The 27445-nt window shown below is 41.8% G+C and overlaps 4 protein-coding genes across 4 annotated transcripts; 3 read left to right on the top strand and 1 right to left on the bottom strand.

Annotated features, from left to right (window-relative positions):
- The first annotated feature begins 2410 nt into the window (after positions 1–2410).
- LOC121144027 (60S ribosomal protein L31) lies at positions 2411–2853 on the top strand. The gene has a single exon (XM_040757179.1). It carries the CDS (start codon positions 2442–2444, stop codon positions 2817–2819), a length of 378 nt encoding a protein of 125 aa, XP_040613113.1. The 5' UTR covers positions 2411–2441; the 3' UTR covers positions 2820–2853.
- Positions 2854–16895: 14042 nt separating this feature from the next.
- Positions 16896–17734, bottom strand: LOC121144105 (interferon alpha-12-like). Its single transcript, XM_040757447.1, has one exon. The coding sequence runs from the start codon at positions 17689–17691 to the stop codon at positions 17119–17121; it is 573 nt and encodes a 190-aa protein (XP_040613381.1). The 5' UTR covers positions 17692–17734; the 3' UTR covers positions 16896–17118.
- Positions 17735–20916: 3182 nt separating this feature from the next.
- Positions 20917–21689, top strand: LOC121144104 (interferon alpha-12-like). The gene has a single exon (XM_040757446.1). The coding sequence runs from the start codon at positions 20951–20953 to the stop codon at positions 21521–21523; it is 573 nt and encodes a 190-aa protein (XP_040613380.1). The 5' UTR covers positions 20917–20950; the 3' UTR covers positions 21524–21689.
- A 4496-nt stretch (positions 21690–26185) lies between these two features.
- LOC101824534 (interferon alpha-12-like) lies at positions 26186–26917 on the top strand. Its single transcript, XM_005074286.2, has one exon. The coding sequence runs from the start codon at positions 26222–26224 to the stop codon at positions 26771–26773; it is 552 nt and encodes a 183-aa protein (XP_005074343.2). The 5' UTR covers positions 26186–26221; the 3' UTR covers positions 26774–26917.
- Positions 26918–27445: the final 528 nt, after the last annotated feature.

Here is a 27445-nt window from a genome sequence, read left to right as displayed (position 1 = left end):
TTTCCTTTATAAGGTGCCTTAGGGGTATTTACTTCTCACGACGTGTGTGTGTGTGTGTGTGTGTGTGTGTGTGACATGTGTGTGTATGTGTGTATGAGTGTGTGTGTGTGACATGTGTGTGTATGTGTGTATGAGTGTGTGTGTGTGTGTGTGTGTGTGTGGACTAGAAAACAACTTGTGGAGGAGAGTTCTTTCCTTCCACTTTGTTGGTCCCAGGGATCAGATTCATGTGGTCAGTTTTGGCAGAAAGTGTTTTTACCTGCTGATCCATCTTGCCATGCCCTTGATTCCTTATTTCATTGACACAAATTTTCTATATATGCGATCTGAACCCAGGTCCTCGAGATTGTGCCAGGCAGTTTACTTACTGAGGCATTTCTCCTGTTTTATTCTTAATTTGTATGTTAATAAGTAAAACAAGATTCCCTTCTCACTTCTTATGGGAGAAAGATGGGTATAAGGGGAGGTCAAGCAGTTTTGGGTTCCAGTAGTAGCCATATTCAACATCACGTCCATGAGCATATTGGTCTATCTCTGTCACATCATCTGGAGTAGGACCTAGGTGCTCCCCCGTGTGTCTAGCCTGAGAGAGTATCCCTCCATAGGGAATGGGCTCCCAAAGCCCATTCATGCACTAGGGATAAATACTGGTTCCACTGCCAGAGGCCCTATAGACTGCCCAGGCCTCCCTACTGCCACCCATGTTCAGGGAGCCTGGTTCTATTCTATGCTGGTTTTCCAGCTGTCTGACTGGGGTCTGTGAGCTCCCCCTTGTTCAGGTCAGTTGTTTCTGTGGGTTTCACCAGCCTGATCTTGATTTTTGCTCATCATTCCTCTCTCTCTCTCTACAACTTGATTCCAGGAGTTCGGCTCAGTGCTTGACTTCGAGTCTCCTCTTCTGCTTCCATCAGCTGCTGGATGAAGGCTCTAGGATGGCATTTAAGGTACTCATCAATCTCAGGGAAAGGGCATTTAAGGTAGCCTCTCCACTATTGCTTAAATTCTTAGTTGGGGTTATCCTTGTGGATCCCTGGATGTACTGGAAAGAAAACTCTAACCCAAGGAAGCTGTTTTACTTTTAAAGTAATAAAATATTAAAAACAAATTTAGTATAGCTTACATCTCCAGTGTTACAAAGTTTTCAGGAGCACACAGTGAAATCCTAGATCTTGGCATCCACTTGGCTTCACTGTCTCAGAGCACCTTGTGTTACCTAATGCCTCGTTCATGGGAAATGCCTCACACACTGGACTAGTTGACATTCTACGCTTATATACACTGTAATTTTATATTTGAAGTATGTTTAAGTGCATTGGCCTAAGTACCTGCCATTATATTACAATTTCCTACAGTCTTCAGTGTGATATTTTGTCCCGGTTTACAGCCAGGAGTGAGAGTCCACTTCATGAATCCTCAGTGTAGTGGGTTTTAACATCTAGGTTTGCGCAAATATACCCTGTGATGTTTAGAACAATGGTGAAGTCACCAAAGAAATATGTATCCTTTGGGTTATTCCCAGGCTCAGGTAAAACATGACGCTGGGACACATACTTAAACTGTCAACAAGACAGAGACAGAAAGAGAACTTGAAGCAACTCTTTCTTTGAGAGCAAACACCTATCTCCCACAAGGCAAGTGCCACAAGCTACCAGTGTACCTCTCACTCAACAAAACCTCAGTTCCAGCAAAGAATGGGAGGACACACTTGAGGTTTCAAAAGAAAGTAGAAGCAAGATAAGAGCTCAGTACCTGACTAAGTTGTCCTTCAGAAGTAACAGAGATAATGCATGGTGTTCCAAGCAAGCAAAAGCTGGTGGAGTTCCTTACTAAGGGAACAGACTAAGAGGAAATGCTAACCAGTGCTTTTCAAGCTGAAATGGAAGAGCGCTGAGTAACAATGTAAGAACATATAAACATTTAAAACTTACCAATCAGAGTCTCAGTAAATACACATGTATCGTCAAGATACCATGATACCACAAGTTGAACTCTAGTTAAAATGTTAAAAAGAGAAGTCTAGTAAAAACAACCATGGTCACTTGACACATGGTATAAACAAAAATAAATATGACATCAAGAGCATAACTTGGGGCTTAATGCAAAAGCAGGGAATCTTCATAGAGGTTTTACACATGCCTCGTGGTAACCAGAAAGAAGAAACTGAGAGAGATGCAAAGGAGGAGGAGAAATACCACACAGCCTCAGCAAGAGAATTCCATCAACCGCAAAGGACACCAGTGCAGCTGGAAGAAAGGAGTTACTAGGACTATTAACTAAAGGACAATAGGAAGCCATGTCTCTAAGACAATAGGTTAAAAATTTCAACCTACTGGGCGGCGGGGTCCTGGCTCTAAAATCCAGCTCCATCCTCCCTAGGCGCGGGGCAGGCCGGCTTGGGGGGATTTGTTCCGAGGTGACCGGAGACTCGGCGGTCCGGGGCGATGGCTCCCGCAAAGAAGGGTGGCGAGAAGAAGAAGGGCCGTTCTGCCATCAACGAGGTGGTGACCCGGGAGTACACCATCAACATCCACAAGCGCATCCATGGCGTGGGCTTCAAGAAGCGTGCTCCTCGGGCCCTCAAAGAAATCCGGAAATTTGCCATGAAAGAGATGGGAACTCCAGATGTGCGCATTGATACCAGGCTCAATAAAGCAGTCTGGGCCAAAGGAATAAGGAATGTTCCATACCGTATCCGTGTACGATTGTCCAGAAAACGTAACGAGGATGAGGACTCACCAAACAAGTTGTACACATTGGTAACCTACGTGCCTGTTACCACATTCAAAAATCTACAGACAGTCAATGTGGATGAGAACTAACCTGCTGAATGTCAAATAAAGTTGGAGAACTGCCTTCAAAAAAAAAATTTCAACCTACTGATAACAGCATTGAATGGACTTAAAATATACAAATCAAGATATGCCAACTTTGTGATACGTTTATACAATGGAATATTATTCAGCCACTAAAAATAAAAATTATAAAATTTGCATGTATATCAGTGGAACTAGAGAAGAAAGTCATTCTGAGTGAGGTAACCCAGACCCAGAAGGACACATATCCCCTTATATGTGGACATTAGCTGTTAAGCAATGACAGTCAAGCTATCACAGTCCGTAGAACCACAGAGGACATGCATAAAGTAAGGAGCTTGAGGAACACATGGAGCTCCCTAGGAAAGGGAATTAGAATAGATATTATGGGTGGGTGGGGGTGGGACTAGAATGGGAGGATCGAGTAGGCAAGGGGAAGAAAGGGAGGCTGAGGGAGGGGATACAGGAAGAAGACAGCTAAAATTAAGGCTGTTTGATGGACAATATGGAAACTTAACTTAGTAGAAGCTTTCTAAAATATATACATACGTGAAGGTAGTCTAAATGAAATCTCCAAATAATGGGGGATACAGAATCCCAAGTGGCCATCTCTTGTCACCAAATGAAGCTTCCAATACTGGGGATGGGTTATGTCTAATTGAGTTGTTGGCCAAAGAGGTTCCATGGGAGACCACAGACAACCCAGGCTGTTAACACGACTGTAGGTTTGCTCTCCTCAAACTTATGGCAAGGCCCATTGCTGAAAATAACACTTATACAACTTACCAAATGAGGAGAAGTCAAGCTGGTGTCTACAGAGAGAGTTCACACATACGTGTTAGCATTTTTGGTACAGCAAAGTATTATGCATGATAGCAAAGGATAAAGGTGAAACACCAACCCAGCTACAAACCCTTGCATCTAATATGGTGTCCTGACTGCAAGACATGCCAGTTCCACGATGGCACAGACCTTGTGGGAGTGATCAGCCAGTATCTGATTTGACTTACGGCCCTCTTCATGAGACGGAACCCACACCCGACGGTGCTTGGGTGACAGCCTAAGACTAGATAGCTCAGGGACCGAGAGTAAAATCAAACAGAGACCTTGGAGCGACCTTGGGAAAACTCAGCTCTAAATGGAATTTCAGCCTCAAATCCTTCCCATCAGGGCTCGGGAACCTCGTGGAAGAAGACGTGGGAAGAATGTAAGAGCCAGAGCAAACAGAGGACACCAAAGAAACCGGGCTCTCCAAATCAACAGGATGCACACATGAACTCACAGAGACCGAGGCAGCATGCATAGAGCCGGTGCAAGTCTGCACCCGATGACATCCTAGCGCGGTGAGAGGTGTATTTTCACACTCATGGGAAAGTCAGGCGACATTTGGAATGAACTGTGAAGCTGCATTTGCGCTCTTAAACATTCCATCAGATACGAGACTTTCCCATAGTTACCTCTGCAGTCCTGCTTTAAGTTCCTCAGGGGTCTGTCCCACAGTGAGGATGGGTGTGTGTGTGTGTGGGGTAACCTCGCAGCAGGCAGAAAGCACAAAACCCCATTCTTTCCTTTCTCCCTATAGCTGCTCACTGTCCAAAGAAGACATACGCTGCTTGAAGTTGGAGACTTGATGTTTTCTGTAATAATCTAATCTCAGTGATATTCTAGCACTGGGTCAGTTTTGGAGGTGAACCCAGGAAGGACACTGGCACTCTCATCAAGAGGCACCTGCTCCTAGGACGTGGGCTCGGTGGGTGACGCATGGCCAGCAGGGGGCGCTCCCACACACCGCTTAGAGAACCCTGCAAACCCAAAGGTTTCCTTTCACTTTCAGATCCATCACGTCACCTTGGGTATTCCCTCCACCCCCAAAACATTCCTCGAGAGACGAATTCAAACCTTCTTAGAGCAGTTTTGTAAAACTTTTGTGTTTCATTCTTTATAGAGGCAGGAAGTTAAAACCACAAAGGGAAGCCAAAAACACCTGCAGGAAGGAGCAGAGAGTGGAGGCGGGGAAGTTACTGTGGCAGCGGGGAATGGATTCTGTGCCGCTGGAGGGGGTGGGTGGAGGGGGGGAGGAACTGTGGCCCTGCCATGCTGGCCACAGCTGCTGCTGCGACAGAGGTACCCTGTTCCATTTCTTCTGGGACTTGTCCCGGAGGATCACGGAATTTCTCTTTTGGACAAGCAGAACAGAATGCAATGCTCCATCAATAAGCAGTCCTAGGGGTAACTCAGTAGAAGGGACACTGACTGCCATGGTCCTGAGAATGCTAGTGTTGGTTTAATATAACAGTCCAATGAATATTCCAGCCCAGTTTACATCTTACGGACACCACAGAGTGGAGGTTTGGTGATGTCCATCTGTAGGTAGAGCTGCCAAGGACTCCCTAGAGGTTCATCAACTCCTTAAGAGTAACTTGTCAACTGCTGTCGACAACTCCATGCTCTTGGGTCCTGTCTCTTGACTCCATGGTCAGGTGGAAGTTGTCACTGTCACTTTGGATGAGGAACATGCTCACATGAGTATTAACCTGTTGGAATCCTCAGGGTGATCACAGGAATAGATGAAGGACTTTTACATGTTACAGGGACAGGAACAGAGAAAAAGCAGATTAATACCAAGGTGACCTGCAGAGTTTGAAATTGAAGAAGACTCTGGCAGGAAGTATTGATTATTGATGACCCAATGTCTCATATGAGTCAGCTCTTTGCTGACTACCCTTCTTGGACCCCCTCTACCCACTGATTATCTACAGGACCAGGTCTTCTTCTCATTGTCCCCTCTAGTTGGAAGTGACCATGTCCATCCCCATGTTCTGGGACATGTAACCAGGAATTCCAATTCTGTCTCCACCTATGCCAAACTGTTCATCCTGAGCCACATTCCCAACTGCCAGCCAGACTTCTACAGTTTCTCATCTCCCACCTAGATTAGAAATGAATCTAGCCTTATTTCCTTCTCTTGTGTGTCATTTGTACCTAAAGCCTCCTCACTTCTCTTTGTAGATTCATGTAAGTGGTATAAGTATGTAGTCTGTATGTGTATATGGTGTGTGTGTGTGTTCATTTGTAAAGCTAAAGTTCTATCAGTGAAAGATCTGTTTGTTTTTCTTGGCAGTATTTTCTTTTTTTTTAATTTAAATTAGAAACAAGCTTGTTTTACATGTCAAGCCCAGTTCCCTATCCCTCCCCGCTTCCCCTGCCCCCCACCAACTCCCTATCCCATTCCCTTTCTGCTCCCCAGGAAGGGTGAGGCCTTCCATGGGGGATCTTCAAAGTCTGTCATATCATTTGGAGCAGGGCCTAGACCATCCCCCATGTGTCTAGGCTGACAGAGTATCCCTCGATGTGGAGTGGGCTCCCAAAGTTCATTTGTGTAGTAGGGATAAATACTGATCCACTACTAGAGGCCCCATAGATTAACCAGATCTCCAAACTGATATCCACATTCAGGGAGTCTGGGACAGTCCTATGTTGGTTTCCCAGCCATCAGTCTGGAGTCCATGAGCTCCTCCTTGTTCAGGTCAGCTGTTTCTGTGGGTTTCTCCAGCCTGGTCTTGACCCCTTTGTTCATCACTCCTCCCTCTCTGCAACTGGATTCCAGAGTTAAGCTCAGTGTTTAGCTGTGTGTGTCTGCTTCTGCTTTTATCAGCTACTAGATGAAGGCTCTAGGATGGCATATAAGATAGTCATCAATCTCATTATTGGAGAAGGGCATTTAAGGTAGCCTCTCAACTGTTGCTTAGATTGTTAGTTGGGGTCAACCTTGTACATCTCTGGACATTTCCCTAGTGCCAGATTTCTCTTTAAATCTATAATGGCTTCCTCTATTATGGTATTTCTTTTCTTGCTTTCCTCTATTCTTCCCCTGACTCGATCTTCTTGCTCTCTCATGTCCTCCCCTCCCCTCCTCTTCTCTTTCTCCTAACTTCCTCTCTCCTCCCCCATACTCCCAATTTGCTCAGGAGATCTTGCCCTTTCCCCTTCTCTGGGGGACCATGTATGTCTCTCTTAGGGTCTTCCTTGTTTCCTAGCTTCTCTGGTGGTGTGGATTGTAGGCTGGTAATCCTTTACTCTATGTCTAAAATTCTTGGCAGTATTTTCTATATATGATGTGAATAAAATGAGTTAGCAAGTATTACTGCCCATTTTTCAACTTGACTCAAGATTTTAGTTTTAGAAAACAAATCCACCTGGGCGTTAGTGGGGCATGCCTTTAATCCCAGCACTCAGGAGGCAGAGGCAGGCAGATCTCTCAGTTCCAAGCCAGCCTGGTCTACAGAGCGAGTTCCAGGACAGGCTCCAAAACAATACAAAGAAACCCTGTCTTGAAAAAAACCAAAAAAAAAAAAAAGAAATTCAAATTTTTATAAGCATGTAATGTATCAAAATTATATTCAGTATGGTGGAAGAATGAACATGTTTTCTAATTTTATACAGTACAAAGGCAAACACCTATATGCAGAAAATAAAGTATGAATAGGGTAAGCTGCAATAATAGGTAAAGTAAAAATGAATAAAAACATTAAGCCTGTTACCCTTAACAAAGTCTGACTAAAGAGAACTAAGATCCCTTTGAAATGACCAAGGATGATGTGTGTGATATGTCACATTCGTCTAGAAGAATCATTTAAAGATAACCCCAGGTCTCTGTCCTCAGCCTCTCTTTCAGCTTTGTTGCTGAAGGGAAAGCTCTCCTGACCCCCACAGTGACAATATCCCCGGCACAATCACTGTGTTTCTTCTCTTCCAGGCAGAGATGGGCTCCCTCGACTGTGTTTCTTCTCTTCCAGGCAGAGATGGACTCCCTCGAAGTATTTACTTAAGGCTGCTTTCACATGCTCAGCCAAGGCAGACTCTTGCTCTCCCATCATCAACCAAACAGGTCTCCAGGGGTTCCTGCTGTTGACAGAGTCCAGTTCAGAATTCCCCCAGAAGAGCCTCTTTCCGGGCCACAGAGGAGCACAGAGGTTGAAGATATGCTGCAGGATCCCGTGGGTAACTGAGATAGCCTAGGACCTCTGGATCTGGCTTTCACTCACTGTGTCTCAGAGGAATCAGACACTAGAAAAGGGAAATTCTCCTCATTTTGCCCCAGGAGCACAAAGGCTTCCTGCTAAGCATGGGCGAGTTCTGAGGCCACTCACACCCCAGAGATCCAAGGCCATAGCTACACACCACCAGGGCGGCAAGGAGAAGGAACAGGAGGGCCATGGGGAGATGCTGCTGCTAGCCTGGCTGAACTGGGTAGGGGTGATCTTTGGCACTTAGATTCTCTGAGGATATTTTGTGCATGCATTGTTCTTAAGTAGGAAACCAATAATTTTCATTTTATGAACATTCATCTTAACTTTTACCTCCCTTTTTCCAAGTGCGCTTTCCGTACTACCTAACAAGACAGGCAAAGGCGAGACTGTTAAACTTTATAATAGAAGTTAGCTTTTCCAGTGAACTTCAGAGATAACAATCTAAAGAGACACTTAGTCATGAGAACTGTTTGGTCACAGCTCAGAAATGCTTATGTGAATGTGAACAAGCAGACAATGCACACAGGACTCACCCCCCCCCCCCCGTAAATGAACACACATTTCTTTTCTAGGGACACATTTTTTTTTAGTCCTACATTGCAGTTTTACTCTTCTTCCTTTTAAGAAAAAGTCAGGCTCCCTCACACCTATTCCATGCCAACTGTGGCCAATAAAATCTTCAGAATGAAGGATGTGGTTTGGCTCATTGTTTGATCCTGCAAAGGCTGAGACTTAGCAGTGGATGATCTAGTCTGGGCTTCCCCTAGAGCACATGTGTGCTGGAGCAGGTGGCTGTGCTTCATGGGCCCACAAGTCCGTGTTAGTGTGCCCATCACCTGTTCTGCCTCCCACTGCGGTCTGTGGTGCTCTTCTGTGTGCCCATCATTCTTGGTCCATCCTACTTCCTTCGGGTGCTCACTGCAGAGATTCTAGCTCTAATGTTACACCCCCAGCACCAGCTCACTCCTTCAGCTATTTCCTCTGTTCCAGGGTGACAAAGAATCCCTAGTCCACGCTTACTGAACTCTCTTTCTGAGAGCAGACTTTCCCACATCTTCATGACCATAGTCCTCTTTATGATGGAAGAGGTGCTTCTTTACAAAATAATAAGCTCCCTAAGGTCTTTGCTATGTTGATTGGGTGCTTTAATGAAAGAGCTTAGCTCTCAGTAGTGAACTACTGTCCAGATGCATACATATCAAAATATCAACAGCCCTCAAATGATGACAGCAAATGTTTGTACCATCTTTATAACCTTCGGAAGCAAACTAATTCTTGTATTTGTAATCATAAATTTTGATTGTCCAGCTTACACTATCGAACCCTTGTCATCCTCAAATTTTCTGATCTGGGCATGGAATTTATTAATGATGCTACTCTTCACTAGAAGTTCAGTTCAAATAGTCAACTTGACTCTATTATTTTATCTATCTATGACTTACTCTAATACTACAGTGAGATGCAGGGTAATATGTCAAAGAGTAACACATCTTTCTTATTCATGGTTTTTAACTTTAGATTTAAATAGTCACAAAAGAAGTATTTTATATATTCTTTTTTCATTATAGTTTATTGGCCAAGGTGTAGTTTGCTCATCTGGTATTACTTTCTACTTCATCCTGATTCTAGAATTAAACCAAAGTAAGTCAAAGAATGGGGTGGCAGTGTGTGTGTGTGTGTGTGTGTGTGTGTGTGTGTGTGTGTGTGTACTACTTCTCTGATTCGTAAGAGATAATATTTTGGATCGAGACAAAGTCTCACTATGTTGCCCAGGAAGGCCATGAATTCATAATTCTCCTGCCTTGGTCTTCCAGGCATTGGGATACAGAATGTACTTCTAAATTTAGCTAAGAGATTTTTTAAGCTTCTCATTTGTACTTCTCTAGAAAGTAAAACTCCAGAGCTGTTTGTTGATAAAATGGAAACAAATGTGAGTCAAACCGTCATAAAAATGGAAGAGAAGCTCCTTCTTTTTGAAAAAATCTCAGTGTTAGAAGTAAAAAAGGGGGTATGGGCAATTTAGAGGGAGAGAAGGAAGGCTAGTGCTGACAGGCATGAATGTGGGAGATGCAGAACCACACTCAGGGTCAGTTATCAGTCCCAGCCTAAAAGGCCTGACAGCCGATGCTCTCTGGTTTAATCTAGATGTGATCTGCTCTGGGGACAGAAGGGAGGAGTCAAAACAACCACCTCATAGGGGACTGACAAACTGACTCAGTCACTAGAACACTAACCCAGTCAGGCAGAGAAAGGGAATAAACCCAGCTAGTGAACTGTCCACTCAGGCAACGAAAGCGCTATCTTGAGAACAGATTTAGAAGAAAGGAAATCTAATGTCCTGAAATCATTGACTCTTCTTAAAAAATATTTATTCTTCTCTCATACAATATATTCCAACCTGCAATTTCCCCTTCCTCCACTCCTCCCAGTTCCCCCTCCCTTCTTCTCCAGATCCACCCCCCCCACCCCATCTCCCCTCAGAAAAGAGCAGGCCTTCCAGGGACAACCAAACACAGGCACAGTAAGGTACAATAAGATCAGGCACAAACTCTCACATCAAGGCTGAGTAAGGCAACCCAGTAGAAGGAAAAGTGTCCCAAGAGCAGACACAAGAGTCAGAGACACCCCACTCCCACTGCTTGGACCTAGTGTAGATCCATGGAGGCGCCACGGTTGCTGCTTCAGTCTCTGTGAGCACCCATGAGCCCTGCTTAGATGGTCTCTTCCTGTGTCCTCGACACCTCTGGTTCCTAAAACTCCTCTTCTGCCTCTTAACTTACTCTTAACCTGGAAAATAATGATGCTGTTTTGATAATAGAAAAATTTTAATTCATATTCATTGTGGATCATCTCTGGTCTCAAATCCTTGAAAAGATTTAGACAATATTCTCACCAACACTATTGTAGATGACACTTAATTTGAAACTTTTGGGGCAAAAAATACAAATGTGGAAGGATAGATTAAGCATCCGAAATCAGTATCTTAGGGTGGGCTGTGATAAGGCTTTCTGGAAGGGACTCTCAGAAGAGATGGGAGATAGAAATGGACTTGAAGTGCTTGAGCCAAAGAGGCTACAACATGGAATCGGAGCAGAGAAGGGGGCTTCAATAACAGATGACCTCAACTCAACTTCACTGTTGCTTATTCCTCTGTTTAGATTCAGGATGGTGGCACAAGTGGACTGAACTGCCTCTGTTCTAAGAAGAAGTATATCGTCTGTGTATAAATAGGATATTCTTTTTTTCTTTGAGATTTCATACATGCATATGACGTATTTTGACGTATTCGTTTCCTATTTCCCACCTTCAAATCCTCCCAGATCCCCAATTCCATGCACCCTTCACAGCTTCATCTCTTCTGTTGATTTGGTGACACACTGCTGCCCATACACACATACAAGGGACCACACATCTAAAGAAAACAGACCTCTAGAAGCCATCCACTGTAAATAGCTCTTTAGCTAAACCTGGCACACACACATGCTGCTCATCCACTCCAATGGTTTTGTTTGATCTTGTGTGGCTTCTGTGAAGGCACTGCAGCTGCCATGAGCTCATGAATTCAACATCCCTGCCTCCATCCTCTTTGATTTCTGCCTTTTACATTCTTTCTGCCCCCTCTTCAGAGATGTTCCCTGTAACTTGCAGGGAAGGTGTGATACACAGATGTCCCATTAATGGCTGACCATTCTCTGGAACATGTAGTCTCTGAGTTTTGACCACTTGTGAGTTTCTGTATTAACTGCCACCTACCACACTAAAATGCTTCTGTGATGCCAGCTGAGGCCTGCACTAATCCAACAGCAAAGATGCAGATTCAGAAGTGCCTTGGTTACTTCTATACTGCTGTGATGGAAGACCAGAACCCAAAGCAACTTATAGAGAAAAGACCTTATTTGGTTATGTCCCAATGATATGAATCCACTATGATGGGAAGCGTGCTAGCAAGTGGCAGACATGGTTACAAGAGCAGGATGCTGAGAGTTTATGCCCTTTACCTTATTGTGAAGCAGGGAGAGCAAACTGAAAGCGATCAGCAACTCAAGAGGAAGTGCCCCGTACTAAGCACTGGGCTTATTTGGAAAAACAAAACAAAACAGGAACTTACTATGTAGACATAACTGGCTTGGAACTCACTATATAGAACAGGTTGTGCTTGAACTCACAGAGATCTGCCTGCCACTGCTAAGGATTAAGGGGATGCTGGGATTAAGGGCATGCACCATCATGTCTAGCTGTACTGTGCTTTTTATTTGTCAACCTATGGCTTCTGCGAAAGCAATTAGTTCTTATGTAGGGTAATTCTATTGAAACTTTTTATGTGCACATGCACACACACCACTTGCATACATTAATAATAAATAGGAAAATTGTAAAGATGTAATTTTGGTTTTACAAATATCAGTTATTTGAAATGAACACATGGTCATTGCTAAGATGCTAGCTTGCCTGTCTGTATTCACACACACGTACAGAGTTGCTCAGTGCTTTTTCTTCTGGTCTCACACTGCATGCTCACCTCCCATGTATGTCAAGAGCCACACTGCTTAGGCAACATGGCACTAACCAGGCTCCGTGACTGGCTGGAATGTTGAAACTGCTCTCCAGAATAGTTGGGCTGAATACGCTCGGCTTACACAAATCACAGCATGGAGAGATTGTGGTGAACACCTTGAGCTCCACTAGAGTTCTCTTTGTGAAACAAGAAATGAGTCTCTCTCTCTCTCTCTCTCTCTCTCTCTCTCTCTCTCTCTCTCTCTCTCTGACACACACACACAAATGGTTGCACGTGTGTGCGTGCATGTGTGCATGTGTGTGTGTGTGTATGTGTGTGTGTGTGTGTGTGTGTTATTTGGGTGTGCTTGCCTGTGCAGCATGTGCATGCGGAAGCCAGAGATGACATCCGGAATCCTCCTGATTTGGCTAGGCTACTGGCAAGATCATTAGGATGGACCGTTTCCCTTAGTTACTATGGTTCCGTGTCCTGCTCTACATCACTGGGTGCTGGCCACTGCAACTCAGAGTCAGCAGGTAGAGGACTGCTGTGGCCTTGTCCACACTCTCAGTCCTGCCTGAAGCCTGACAGACTCGGCTGACTCCAGTCTGCATGGGGTTGCCACACATAACTGTCACTTCATAGAGAGCTGTGCACTGCTCCCTGACTTCTAGAGACACTCTCACACATGGACCAGATAGATGCACCTGTGTGTTTGGGGTATGGTGAAGAAATCCTGGCCTTGTGTGAAGGATAGACAACTCAGCACTTACTGTCCTCATCCAAGGCTCCTGTCTCAGTCCTTCCATTCCTTTCTCTTGGTTCACCAATTTTGCTGAAAAAGGCAAGTTATTAAACCTATAAGTTGTGAAACAAATATGGCCATTCGTATTTTCTGGGCAAGGTGATAGCATGGAGCTACTTCACAGTATTTTCCCATTATATAAACAAAAAGATGATAAAAATTACCTTAAAAAGAAACACCAAGTAAAGCACTGCAGAGTCATATGGGAAGGAAGCTGCACAATCCCACAGAGACATTGGGTCATCAATAATCAATACTTCCTGCCAGAGTCTTCTTCAATTTCAAACTCTGCAGGTCACCTTGGTATTGATCTGCTTTTTCCCAAATATACGCTCCACAGTGTCTGTCCCTGTAACATGTAAAAGTTCTTTATCTCTTCCTGTGATCACCCTGAGGACTCCAACAGGTTAATACTCATGTGAGCATGTTCCTCATCCAAAGTGACAGTGACAACTTCCACCTGACCATGGAGTCAAGAGACAGGACCCAAGAGCATGGAGTTGTCGACAGCAGTTGACAAGTTACTCTTAAGGAGTTGATGAACCTCTAGGGAGTCCTTGGCAGCTCTACCTACAGATGGACATCGTCCTTCTCCCTCCACATGTCCTGCAGAACTAAAAGGGACTGATGGGTCCAGATACTTTGGGCTGTTGAGCTGTGTGTGCCCCCTGCTAAACACAGATCTTGCTCGAGTAGGAATAAGAACTGGTTTATTCTGCACCAATTAAGAGTGGCCATGGTCTGTAGCATGGGTTCAGTTGCCCCGAGAGTCATGTTCTATTGTGGAAGAAGTTATCTAAGCTTTGGAAGTCATGAATGAAAAGACAGTCAGAAATTAGTGCATTTACCAAGTTCATTGTTGCTGGTCTCAGTAGGCAGAGCAGTAGGTGGAGAATCTCTTCTGTGGGCTCAGACAGTATGTTACAACATTCCTAGCTGGAGTATGGTTAGCTCAGTTTCACAATGCATTGCAAATGCTTTACCTACTACTCAAATGATGTGAGGTCAGACACAGAGCTTTATAAATAGCTACTAAGGGGACTACACACAGACTCCTACTTTTCCAGAGAACTTCCTTTACAAAAGGCTAGAGAGGAAAAAACTCTTTGAAACTTTTTGTACATGTTGAGCTATCCATTGTCAAGAAGACAAGACCTGAGTGGACCCGGGAGAATGCTCCCTCTCTCACATGAGAAGTGAAGGGAGTTGAGTCTTTCAAACTGAAACTGGTTCTTCTGGGCAAATCCAAGTTTAGCTGCAGAGGAAAAATTCTTCCAGGAAACAGAATTCTGCAAAAAACAGGGCAGTTACACTCTGATTTTTCATTGTAGGCCATTGCCAACAGATGAGTGACTCTCTTCCTCTGTAAATGCTTGCCAGTATTGCAGATTCTGTTCCTTCCCTCCTCCCTCTCTTTCTTCCTTTTTTCCTTTACCAAAGTCAACATTAGGTCATTAGAAGAACATTTTCTCAGTTTCATAACTGTGAGGAAATTCTCTCAAAAGAGAGCTTCTTACAATCCATTAATTGCTTCATTTTTGCTTTCAACAGGTGGTTATGCATTTTCAGGAATAACAAACAGCCAGAAAAGATGTTATAGAAGTCAGTTGTACAGTGAACAGAGCTGGTTAGTGAGGAGAGAATGAGGAGCACACACTGGGACTTTCCACATCATGGAGGAGGAAACCAGGGTGACCAGGCTGAGAAAGCAGGGAGGTACTGGAAGTGTGTCAGAGAGAAAGCTGTGGGTGCACATATGCTCTTGATTATATAGGGCACGTGCTACTTGTATACATTACATCATATATAATATATATACTCCCACTTTCAATTTTGGTCTAGGATACTGATCCCTATGTAAAGTATTCCTTATTGAATGTTGATGTCAGTGATTAATCTTCAGTTCCAATGTGTCTAATTGTAGGAATATTTAGCCTATTCTGACAGACAGAAAAGACCTTCAGTGTTTCAGTGGTCTACACTGTTCCATTTACTATTTCTGTCTTTTCCTGAGGTGTTGGTTTGATGGTAGAAGTATCCTCATCTGTTTAATTTATCTTTCCTATTTTCTTAGAAAGAAAACCCTGATGTTGCTTTGTGGCAATGAACCAAAAACTGTGATGTCACTGGAAATGAAAGCTCAAAAAGGGAACTGGTGAGTCACCCAAGTGAGACAGCAGCAGTAGCTACCATGATTCAGTGGAGAAGATCTGTGATGGTTAAATACAATAATGTTATGACAGTGACTGTATTTCCAAAGGATGTTCAGGCTCAATGCAATCCAAATCAAACTTTCAATAATGTTTCTCCCAGAACTATCACTTTTAGAATACATATGGATTCATGAAAATACCAAAGGAAAAAAACAACATTGAATTGCTAGTCCACCACATCTGATTTCAAATTACAGCTGTATGTTTAAGACAGGGTTACTATGCCTTACCACAGAGGTCTCTTGCAGTCAGTGCAAATAAACACAACTGATCAATGAGCAGAAAACAAAGGGCTGATTTCCAGGCACCAAGGACCATTGCAGAAGAGGGAGCAGAAGAGCTGTGAGGCCAGAGGCAGTGGATGACTGCAGCAGAGCAGAGGTCTTGGACCCAACAGGGCAGCTGCACAAATGAGCCGAGAGAGACTGTGACTGAATGAACAAGGCCACGCCACACAAAATCCCAATGGGGAAAAGGAGGCAAATACACCTCTCGCTGAGGAACTATGAGAACTGGCGGCTGCTAAGAAAAAGATTAACTTCTCTTCAGGGTTGGGGCCCCTAAATGGTACTACCTAAGCTCCAGGAGATGGTGTTGTATCCACACATAACTAGAAGCTCCAAGAAAAGAAGGATGAAATGGAGGAGGAGGAAGAGTAGGAGGATGAGGAGGAGAAAATGCAGTGAAATTGAGAGGGCACAGTGGTGTCTCAAAGGATTAGTTTTAGAGGGTTTCACTTCCCTGGTGGGATTATTTCCAAGAGATGTTTCATGAAGCCACTATGAATGACGTTGATTTCCTAATTTTTCCCTGGTACGTTTGTGTTATTTAGGCAGGCTAACCATTTTTCTGTGATCTTTTTAAATCACTGTACATGATCTCATGTTTATTTAGAACCCAGAGCTATTAAACTCTTAGTAGTTGAGAGTAGATGAGAGGTAGCAGAGGTCAACCAGGCCTGAGGAGGATTAACTGAGGACTATTAGAATATTAGGTCAAAGAGGACTAAGTCACAATGTGACAGGAGCAAGAGTCTCTGGCTTTCCACTGCTCAGCATGCTGGCTGCACATTCAGAAGACTATATACTGGAGAGAAGTAAGAAACATAGTTAGGGTTTGTCTAAACATAAGCAGTGCACACATGTAACCTGTATGATTTTGGGGCATTTATGTGATGCTTATGGTGTAGGGTATAAACTGAAAAACATTAGAAAAATGAAAAAATATACAATTAATAAATCAGAAGTGTTTTATATAGCAAAATTTATTGAATAAAAATAATTTAATTGCATATGATGGTTTGCAACAGTAAAGACAATATATGACTGTTAGGTATAGCTTAAATGACTTAAATTATATAAATAGTAAAATAAATAAAAACCTATATATATAGAAATTCCTGAACTGAAGCAGGAACAATGCCTTTATATACAGACATTAAAATTTTTGAAAACATGTAATGAATAAAAAGGAAAAGCAGATTCATTTTGCAATCATTTATAGAACACAGAAAATAAAGTATTTTCATATATACTTGCTACCTCAAAGAAATTATAAAACGGCATCAAATTATGATGTAGTTTACATCACAAAACAAACAAATAAATAACTTTGAATGGATGGAGAACAAATGTCTTACAGATGGACACAGTATTCCTCATTGAGTTTGTGCTAAAATAATTAAGAATCGTGAGACTGCAGATTCTGAGCAGTGAGGTGCACTGTCATAGTTCAGGAGAGTCCTCTCCACTTTGCTCAGGACTTACTCCTCCTCCTCACTCAATCTTGCCAGCAAGTTGGCTGAGGAAGACAGGGCTCTCCAGACTTCTGCTCTGACCACCTCCCAGGCACAGGGGCTGTGGTTCTTCTCTCTCAGGTACACAGTGATCCTCTGGAAGTATTTCCTCACTGCCACCAGGGAGTCTTCCTGGCTCAGGGCAGGTTCCTGCTCCCCCACCTGCTGCATCAGACAGGCTTGCAGGTCATTGAGCTGCGGGTGGAGGCTAGTGCAGAATGTGTCTAGGAGGGCTGTCTCCCAAGCAGCAGATGAGTCCTTGGAGCTGAAGAGGATCAGGACCTGCTGGGTCAGCTCCTGCAGGACAGGGATGGCTTGAGCCTTCTGCATGTGCTGGGCATCCACCTTCTCCAGAGGGAATGCAAAGTCCTTTCTGTCCTTCAGGCAGGAGAGAGGGGAGAGTCTCCTCATTTGTGTCAGGAGTGTCAAGGCTCTCTTGTTCCTGAAGTTATGAGTCTGAGGAAGGTCACATCCCAGACAGCAAGTTGACCAGTAGTTCATCACCACTAGGCCCATTAGGAAAGCATAGGGTCTAGTCATTGTGGATGCTGCAGATGCTGCTGGTCCTCTGGGCTGTATGGTCCTGATCTGTCCCCTCTAGATTCTCTGAAGACCATGCTGTGACCATCTACCTTTAATAGGGGAAACTCTAGCTTCCATTTTCTGAATGCCCTCCCCTTTTCCACAATTCTGCTTTCACTTTTTTTCATTCATTCTCTGCTTGTGTCTGGGCATTTTTCTCACCCATTTTTGTTTTCATTACTACTTCCTCTTTCACTGCTCTCCTAAAGAAATCTTTATCAGAGGTTTTCTTTCCCTAAATGAAATTGTCACTAACTAGGAACCACACATGTAATTCAAGCTTTTAACATAATGTAAAGAAAAATTTGTTCTAAACATTTTCTTTAAAGATATTGAAATTTAGTTTATAATTTAATTTCTGTTATATCAAATACATAATTTTAAAACATAATCAAAGGTATGATGCATATTGGTTGTTTCAAAATTAAAAATGTCAATGTAATGGGCCAAGCATCTGGGCTGAGATCCTGGAGTTCATTTGAAGAGAGGGAGGAGAGATATTATGAACAAGGGGGCTCAAGACCATAATGGGGAAAATCATAGAGACAGCTGACCCGAGCTAGTGGAAGCTAATACCCTATGGACTGATTCCTGAAGAACCTGTATGGGACCTAACTGGACCCTCTGAATCTGGGTGACAGCTATGTGACTTGATCTGTTGGGGGTGTTGGAGTGGCACCAGGACCTAACCCAAGGGCATGAACTGGCTATTGGAGCCTATCCCCTATAGTGGGAAACCTTCCGCAACCTTGAACAGCATTAGGGACTTGGTTCTGTCTCAACTTGGTATGCTAGACTTTGTGGACTCCCTAAGGAAAGCTTTACCCCTCTGGGGAGTGGATGGTGGTGGGAAGAGAGGAGGCAGAAGGGGAGTTAGGGAGAAATGGGGTTGTTATGTAAAATGAAAAATAATTTTTAAATAAAAAATGTCAGTGCAATAGTACACTTCAAATGTTTCCAGTGTTTAAAGGGTTAAAATTACTACCTTCACTAACCTTAACATTAACTTGTATGTGTGTTTAATTTAATAATCATTGTATATTAGCTACTTAATCAATGATTCGTGTCATCATGAGGTCTCAATATGTAAAGGCTTGCTGTCTGAGCTGGAGGAGCTGAGGCCTGTAGTCTGTTCTATTACCACAATATCCATATGTTATGGAAAATTTGAGGCTACACACACACACACACAACACATTCCCACGCATATATACACACCCCCACACCTACACACAGACTCCAGCATATATACACACGCACACAGCATCACACACAGAAATGCACATTCACAGACATTCACATAAACACACACATAGCACACACTCCCACACATATAAGCATACATTCCCACACACAAAGGCACTTGCATACACATTTACACTTTTGAACATGTACATAACCCAGACACTCAAACACACACCTATATTCACACACATATGTACACACACCTATATACACACCCATAATACACTGATGCATACACACATACATACACACGCTCTCTCTTACACACACACCTATTCATAATGCTCACACAAACACATATGCACACTCCTAGTAATAAACCAGAGTAATAAGAAAAATAACATATATCTCAAAACCAAAAATTTCATTTGTCACACAACTCTAAACCCTTATCTTTATGGAGTTATTCACCCTATTAGACTGGATCTCTTACCTGGCCTTCCTAACATTCTGGAGTCCAAAAGAAGTAGGCTCTAATGCTAATGAAGGAATGGAGGTGAGATCTTTGCCTGCTTACTCTCACTTGCTATCGAGGTGAGAGTAAGCCAGCAAAGATCAAAATCTTCCTTCCTTCTGTCATGTCTTCTATGGGCTTCCAGCAGAAGGTGTGCCTCAGCATAGAGGTGGGTCTTCATACCTCCAAAGATCTAGGTTAAAGGTGAGTGGTCCCACCTCAAAGATTCAGATAAAATGTGTGCCTTTCCCTCTTAAAGATCCTCATTAGAAGTGGATCTCCCCTCTTCAATAAGAAAAAAACCCTCCAGGAATTTTAGTTTGAGATGTTTACTACTTATTACTCTTGTGTATGATTGGGACAGTGTGTGAGCATTGTTTTATAAGTGTGTGTGTGTGTGTGTGTGAGAGAGAGAGAGAGAGAGAAAGAGAGAGCAGTATGTGAGTGTGTACGTGTTTGTGCACCACTGTATGAGTATGTGTGTATGTGTATATGTGTGTGTTTGTGTGCATGTGTGTATGTGTGTGAAAGTGTAAATGTGTATGTGAGTGCATTTGTGCATGGGAATGTGTACTTATGTATGCGGGAATGCGAGTGATATGTGTGTATGTGTTTATGTGAATGTCTGTGAATGTGTATTTCTGTATGTGATGCTGTGTGTCTGTGTATAAGCTGGAGTGGGTGTGTATGTGTGTGTATGTGTGGGAGTGTATATGTATATTTGTGTATATGTGTGTGTGTGTGTGAAGCCTCAAGATTGCCACAACAGTTATGTGGTGGTCAAAGGTCAAAGACTCAGCTCTACTTCAACCATGAGTTCCAGGAATCAAAATCAGCTCCTCCAGCTCATACAGCAAGCATTTACACATCGAGACCTCATGATGACATGAATCATTGAATAAGTAGCTAATATACAATGATTATTTAATTAAACACACATATAAGTTAATATTAAAGTTAGTGAAGGAATTTGAAGAGAATAATTTGAACCATTTAAACATTGGAAAAATTAAAGTATACCATTACATTGACCTTTAAATTTAGAAACAATTAATGTGTACCATATCTTAGATTATAGTTTAAAATTGTGGATTTGATATGAATAACCACAGAAAGTTTAATTATAAACTGAATTTCAATATCTTTTATTGAAATTTTAGAAGAACTTTGTCTTTACAGTATATGTATAAATTTCAAAACTTGAATATGTGTGGTTCCTAGTTAATGACAATTTCATTTAGGGAAAGAAAACCTCTGATAAAGATTTCTTTAGGAGAGCAGTGAAAGAGGAAGTAGTAATGAAAACAAAAATGGGTGAGAAAAATGCCCAGACACAAGCAGAGAATGAATGAAAAAAAGTGAAAGCAGAATTGTGGAAAAGGGGAGGGCATTCAGAAAATGGAAGCTAGAGTTTCCCCTATTAAAGGTAGATGGTCACAGCATGGTCTTCAGAGAATCTAGAGGGGACAGATCAGGACCATACAGCCCAGAGGACCAGCAGCATCTGCAGCATCCACAATGACTAGACCCTGTGCTTTCCTAATGGGCCTAGTGGTGATGAACTACTGGTCAACTTGCTGTCTGGGATGTGACCTTCCTCAGACTCATAACCTCAGGAACAAGAGAGCCTTGACACTCCTGACACAAATGAGGAGACTCTCCCCTCTCTCCTGCCTGAAGGACAGAAAGGACTTTGCATTCCCTCTGGAGAAGGTGGATGCCCAGCACATGCAGAAGGCTCAAGCCATCCCTGTCCTGCAGGAGCTGACCCAGCAGGTCCTGATCCTCTTCAGCTCCAAGGACTCATCTGCTGCTTGGGAGACAGCCCTCCTAGACACATTCTGCAGTGGCCTCCACCAGCAGCTCAGTGACCTGCAAGCCTGTCTGATGCAGCAGGTTGGGGAGCAGGAACCTGCCCTGAGCCAGGAAGACTCCCTGGTGGCAGTGAGGAAATACTTCCAGAGGATCACTGTGTACCTGAGAGAGAAGAACCACAGCCCCTGTGCCTGGGAGGTGGTCAGAGCAGAAGTCTGGAGAGCCCTGTCTTCCTCAGCCAACTTGCTGGCAAGATTGAGTGAGGAGGAGGAATAAGTCCTGAGCAAAGTGTATTGGACTCTCCTGGACTAGGACACTTATCCTCACTGCTCAGATTCTGCAGTCTCATGATGCTTCATTATTTTAGCACAAACTCAATGAAGAATACTGTGTCTATCTGGAAGACATTTGTTCTTCATCCATTCAAAGCTGTTTATTTATTTATTTATTTATTTAGTTAGTTAGTTATTGTGTGATTTAGCACTTCATCATTGTTTGATATAGTTTAATATTTTCTTTGAGGTAGCAAGTATATATAGAAGCACTTTATTTTCTATGTTTATAAATGATTACAAAATGAATCTGCTTTCCCTTTTTCATTCTTTATGTTTTCAAAAAATTTTTATTGTTGGGAAAGGATTTTCCAATCAAGTTGACCCAAGAAACAAGCTAGTGTAGCAATCCTAATATCTAACAAATTATACTTCAAACTAATATCAATCAAAAGAGATGAAGATGCCTATTTCATATTCATCACAGGAAAAATCCATCAAGATGAAGTCTCAATTCTGAACTTCTATGCCCCCAATACAGAGGCACCCATATTTGTAAATGAAACATTACTAAAACTCAAATCACACATAAAACCTCACACAGTTTTAGTGGGAAACTTCAAAACCCCACTCTCACCACTAGACAGGGCCACCAAACAAAAACTCAACAAGGAAACAAAGGAACTAACAGAAGTTATGACCCAATTGGGTTTAACAGACATCTACATAACATTCCATCGAAAAACAAAAGAATATACCTTCTTCTCAGTGCCACATGGAACCTTCTCAAAAATAGACCACATACTCCCAACATTGCAAACCTCAACAGATACAAAAAAAAAAGACAAGGAATAACCCGCTGTATCCTATTGGGTCACCATGGTTTAAAGTTAGAATTCAACAGCAACACAAACTCCAGAAAGCCTACAAACTCATGGAAATTCAACAATGTACAATTGCATCATTCCTGGATCAGGGAAGAAATTTTGAAAAAAGAAATTAAAAACTTCCTAAAATTCAATGAGAATGAAGACACAACATACCCAAACTTATGAAAGCAGTGCTAAGAGGAAAGTTCATAATGCTAAGTGCCCACATGAGAAAGTGGAGAATAGTCACACTAGAGAATTAACAGCACAACTAAAAGCTCTAGAATAAAAAGAAGCAAACTCACCCCAGAGGAGTAGATGCCAGGAAATAATCAAATTTAAGGCTGAAATAAATAAAGTAGAAACAAAAAAAGCAATACTAAGAATCAATGAAACAAAGAGTTAGTTCTTTGAGAAAATCATTAAGATAGACAAACCTTTATCCAAACCTACAAAAAGGCAGAGAAAGAACATGCAAATGAACAAAATCAAAAATGAAAAGAGGGATATAACAATGGACACTGAGGAATTCCAGAGAATCATCAGGTCATACTTTGAAAATCTGTACTCCACAAAATTAAAAAATTGAAAGGAAATAGACAATTTTTCTCGTTCGATATCACATACCAAAATTAAATCAAGCACAGATAAGCAATTTAAATAGACCTATAACCCTTAATGAAATAGAAGCAGTTGTCACAATCTCCCAACCAAAAAAAGCTCAGGCCCAGATGGTTTCAGTGCAGAATTCTACCAGAAATTCACAGAGGAGCTAATACCAATACTCCTCAAAGTGTTCCAATAAAAGCAGTAGGGCCATAAACTGTTTCTTTCTTTCTTTCTTTTTTTTTTTGGTTTTTACGAGACAGGGTTTCTCTGTATTGTTTTGGAGGCTATCGGTCCAACCCTGCCTCGAACTCACAGAGATCCGCCTCTCTCTGCCTCCAGAGTGCTGGGATTAAAGGCGTGCGCCACCACCGCCCAGCAAACTGTTTCTACGAGTCTATAATTACCTGGTATTGAAGCCACACAAAGACACAACTAAGAGGGAGAACTACAGACCATTCTGCCTCATGAATATTGATGCAAAAATACTCAATAAAATAATGGCAAATCGAATCCAAGAACACATCAGGAAAATCAACCACCATGATCATCCCAGGGATGTAGAGATGGTTCAACATACGAAAATCCATCAATGTAATCCACTATATAAACAAACTGAAAAAGAAAAATCCCATAATTATCTCACTATATGCTGAAAAACCGTTTGACAAAATCCAGCACCCCTCCATGATAAAGGTCTTGGAGAGATCACAGATAACAGGAACATAACTAATCATAATAAAATCAATATACATCAAACCGACAGCCAACATCAAACATATGGAGAGAAACTCAACGCAATTCCTCTAAAATGAGGAACAAGACAAGACTGTCCACTCTCTCCATATCTCTCAATATTGTACAGGTACTAGCTAGAGCAATAAGACAACAAAAGGAGATCAAGGGGATACAAATTGGAAAGGAAGAAGTCAAACTTTCACTATTTGCAGATGACATGATAGTTTGCACAAGTGACCCAAAAAATTCTACCAGGGAAATCCTAAAACTGATAAACACCTTCAGCAAATTGACAGGATAGAAGATTAGCTCTAAAAAACCAGTAGCCCTATTATATACATGTGATAAATGGACTGAGAAAAAAATCAGAGAAACATCACCCTTTACAATATCCACAAACAACATAAAATATCTTGGGGTAATACTAACAAAACAAGTGAAAGACCTGTATAACAAGAACTTTGAGTCTTTAGAGAAAGAAATTAAAGAAGATAACAGCAAATGGAAAGATCTCTCATGCTCTTGGGTAGATATGATCAACATAGTAAAAATCGTAATCTTCCCAAAAGCAACCTACAGATTCAATGCAATCCCTATCAAAATACCAGCACAATTCTCCACACACCTTGAAAGAACAATACTCAACTTTATATGGAAAAACAAAAAAACTCAGGATAGCTAAATCAACACTATACAATAAAGGTACTTCCGGAGGCATCACCAGTCTCTGATTTCAAGCTCTATTATAGAGCCATAGTCCTGAAAACTGCTTGGTATTGTCACATCAATAGACAGGTAGACCATTGGAATCAAGTTGAAAACCCTGATGTTATCCCAGACATCTACGAACACCTGAGTTTGACAAAGAAGCTAAAATTATATACTGAAAAAAAGAAAGCATCTTCAACAAATGGTGCTGGCATAACTGGATGCTGGCATGTAAAAGATTACAAATAGATACATGTCTATCACCATGCACAAAACTTAAGTCCAAATGGATCAAAGACCTCAACATAAATCCAGCCACACTGAACCTCTTAGAAGAGAAAGTTGGTGGTACCCTTGAACGAATTGGTACAGGAGACTACTTCCTGAACATAACACCAGTAGCACAGACACTGAGATAGACAATTAATAAATGGGACCTCCTGAAACTGAGAAGCTTCTGTAATGCAAAGGACACAGTCATTTGAGTGTCTATTTGAGTATGTGTATGAGTGATTATGTTTAAATGATGATATGTGTATATGTTTCTAAGTGTGGGAATGTGTATATTTGTGTGTACTCATGTGTTTGTGTATGAGTCTTTATGTGTTGAAAATATTTTTTTATGTGTGAGAGAGACTGCACGTATGTGTGTATGCACGTGTGGTGGAGTGTGTTGATATGTGTGTGTGTTGTGTAATCACGTGGATTGTGTGTGCATGTGCGTGTATATGTGAGTGTGTATACATGTTTATTTACTTGTTTTTGTCTGTGTGAGTATATGTGTACATATTTGTGTGAATGTGTATCTGTATTTCTCTCTGTGTCTGTGAGTGTGTGTGCATTTGTGTGAGAATGTTTACCTGTGTATATGTGTGAGTGTGTATGATGTTATGTATATATATGTATGTTTGTATATTTGTGGCATTGTATATGTGAAAGTGTGTATGTGAGCTCATGAATGAGCGAGTATGTATCTGTGTGAGTGTGTATGTTTGTTATGGTGTGAGGGTCTTCGTGCATATGCATTGTGTGTGTGTGGGCACAAGCTCACCAAGTATGAATGTGGTCATCAGAGTCCAATTTACAAGAGTCGGTTTCTCTGTTTCAAGGATTCCAGGAATCAAATTCAGCTCACCAAGATTGAGCATCAGCCTTTACACGTCAAATTCTCATAATGGCATGAAAATTATTGGATGAATAGAGAAGATACACTGTTTATAAATTAATATTAGAGTTAACGAAGGCAAGCTGATGTATATCAATACTTTTAATTTATAAACAATTTATATCATACCTTACATTATGATTTAAGTATTAATTTAAATGATATAGATAAAAAACAAATTAATATAAATATAATATAAATTATAATATAAATATAATATAATTTCAATCACTTTAAAATACAATTTTGGAGGAAATTTTATGTTTACAATAGATGTATAAATTTCAAACGTGGGATGTGTATCTGTGGAGCAATAGTTAATGTCAGTTCTATTTATAAAAAGAAAAATCTGTAAAACAGCTTTCTGAGGGCAACAGTGAAAGGGGAAGCAAAGACGAAAACCAAAATGTTTACAAAAAATTCCCAGACACAAGTAGAGAATGAGTTCAAGAAAGTGAAAAGACAATTGGGAAGTGAGGGGAGGGCATTAAGAAAAAGGAAACTAGTATTTTTCCCTATTTAAGATAGATGCTCATGACATGGTCTTCAGAGAACATAGAGGGAAAGGTTCAGGACTTCAGAGCCCAGAGGACCAGCAGCATCTGCAGCATCCACAATGGCCAGGCCCTGTGCTTTCCTGATGACCTTGGTGGTGATGAGCTACTGGTCAACCTGCTCTCTAGGATGTGACCTGCCTCAGACTCATAACCTCAGGAACAAGAGAGCCTTAACACTCCTAACACAAATGAGGAGACTCTCCCCTCTCTCCTGCCTGAAGGACAGAAGGGACTTTGCATTCCCTCTGGAGAAGGTGAATGACCAGCAGATCCAGAAGGCTCAAGCCATCACTGTCCTGCAGGAGCTGACCCAGCAGGTCCTGATTCTCTTCATTTCAAAGGATTCATCTGCTGCCTGGGAGACAGCCCTCCTAGACACATTCTGCGATGAGCTCCATCAACTGCTCAATGATCAACAAGTCTGTCTGATGCAGCAGGTGGGGATGCAGGACTCCTTGGTGGCAGTGAGGAAATACTTCCACAGGATCACTGTGTACCTGAGAGAGAAGAACCACAGCCCCTGTGCCTGGGAGGTGGTCAGAACAGAAGTCTGGAGAGCCCTGTCTTCCTCAGCCAACTTGCTGGCAAGATTGAGTGAGGAGGAGGAGTAAGTCCTGAGCAAAGTGGAGGGAACTCTCCTGGACCAGGATGCTGCGCCTTATTGCATAAATTCTTCTTTCAAAACTCTTACTCATTTTAACCTATATGTTTCAGCAAATCAGAGTCAATTTTTGTCTATATGTAAAATTGTTTGTTCTTGCATCCATTTGTGTACATCTGTGTATGTATGTATTTATTTATTTTATTATTTATGTAATTTAAGTTATTTAAGTTAACCCTTCAAGTTTTGTATTTTCTTTAATGTAGCAAACTATCATATGTAACTAAATTATTTTCTTTTCTATTATATTTGTTGTATAAAACACTTTTGATTTGTTAATTCATTTATTTTTCAATTATTCAAGTCTCTTAATATTGATACTCTACACCATACAAATTATACAAATGTACACAGTGTTGAAAACTTACACTGGATACATGTGTACAATGTATAGTGTTTAGGCAAATCCTAAGTTCATCCCTCTACTTCTCTCCAGTATATGGTATACTGTAACATGAATTAATGAACTATCAGAGACAGATATTGGGTTTCAAACTTCAAGCTGAATATCAGAAAAGCAAAGCTGCTGGTCACTAGCTTTTTACCTCTACCTCAGGTTGAATGGGCTGATCCTGTCTCCACGAGCTCTCACCAAGCCTCAGACTGTAACCTTTCCTCAGCA

This window comes from Mesocricetus auratus, unplaced genomic scaffold, assembly GCF_017639785.1.
Source record: "Mesocricetus auratus isolate SY011 unplaced genomic scaffold, BCM_Maur_2.0 Super-Scaffold_100014, whole genome shotgun sequence".
In the NCBI taxonomy this organism is placed as follows: Eukaryota; Metazoa; Chordata; class Mammalia; order Rodentia; family Cricetidae; genus Mesocricetus; species Mesocricetus auratus.
Note: the sequence above shows the minus strand (reverse complement) of the source record. Positions and strands in the feature narration are given on the sequence as shown.

What these genes read in the sequence shown, in the direction of transcription:
- LOC101824534 (XM_005074286.2), top strand. Translation starts at nt 26,222, where the DNA reads ATGGCCAGGCCCTGTGCTTTCCTGATGACCTTGGTGGTGATGAGCTAC.
- LOC121144027 (XM_040757179.1), top strand. Translation starts at nt 2,442, where the DNA reads ATGGCTCCCGCAAAGAAGGGTGGCGAGAAGAAGAAGGGCCGTTCTGCC.
- LOC121144104 (XM_040757446.1), top strand. Translation starts at nt 20,951, where the DNA reads ATGACTAGACCCTGTGCTTTCCTAATGGGCCTAGTGGTGATGAACTAC.
- LOC121144105 (XM_040757447.1), bottom strand. Translation starts at nt 17,691, where the DNA reads ATGACTAGACCCTATGCTTTCCTAATGGGCCTAGTGGTGATGAACTAC.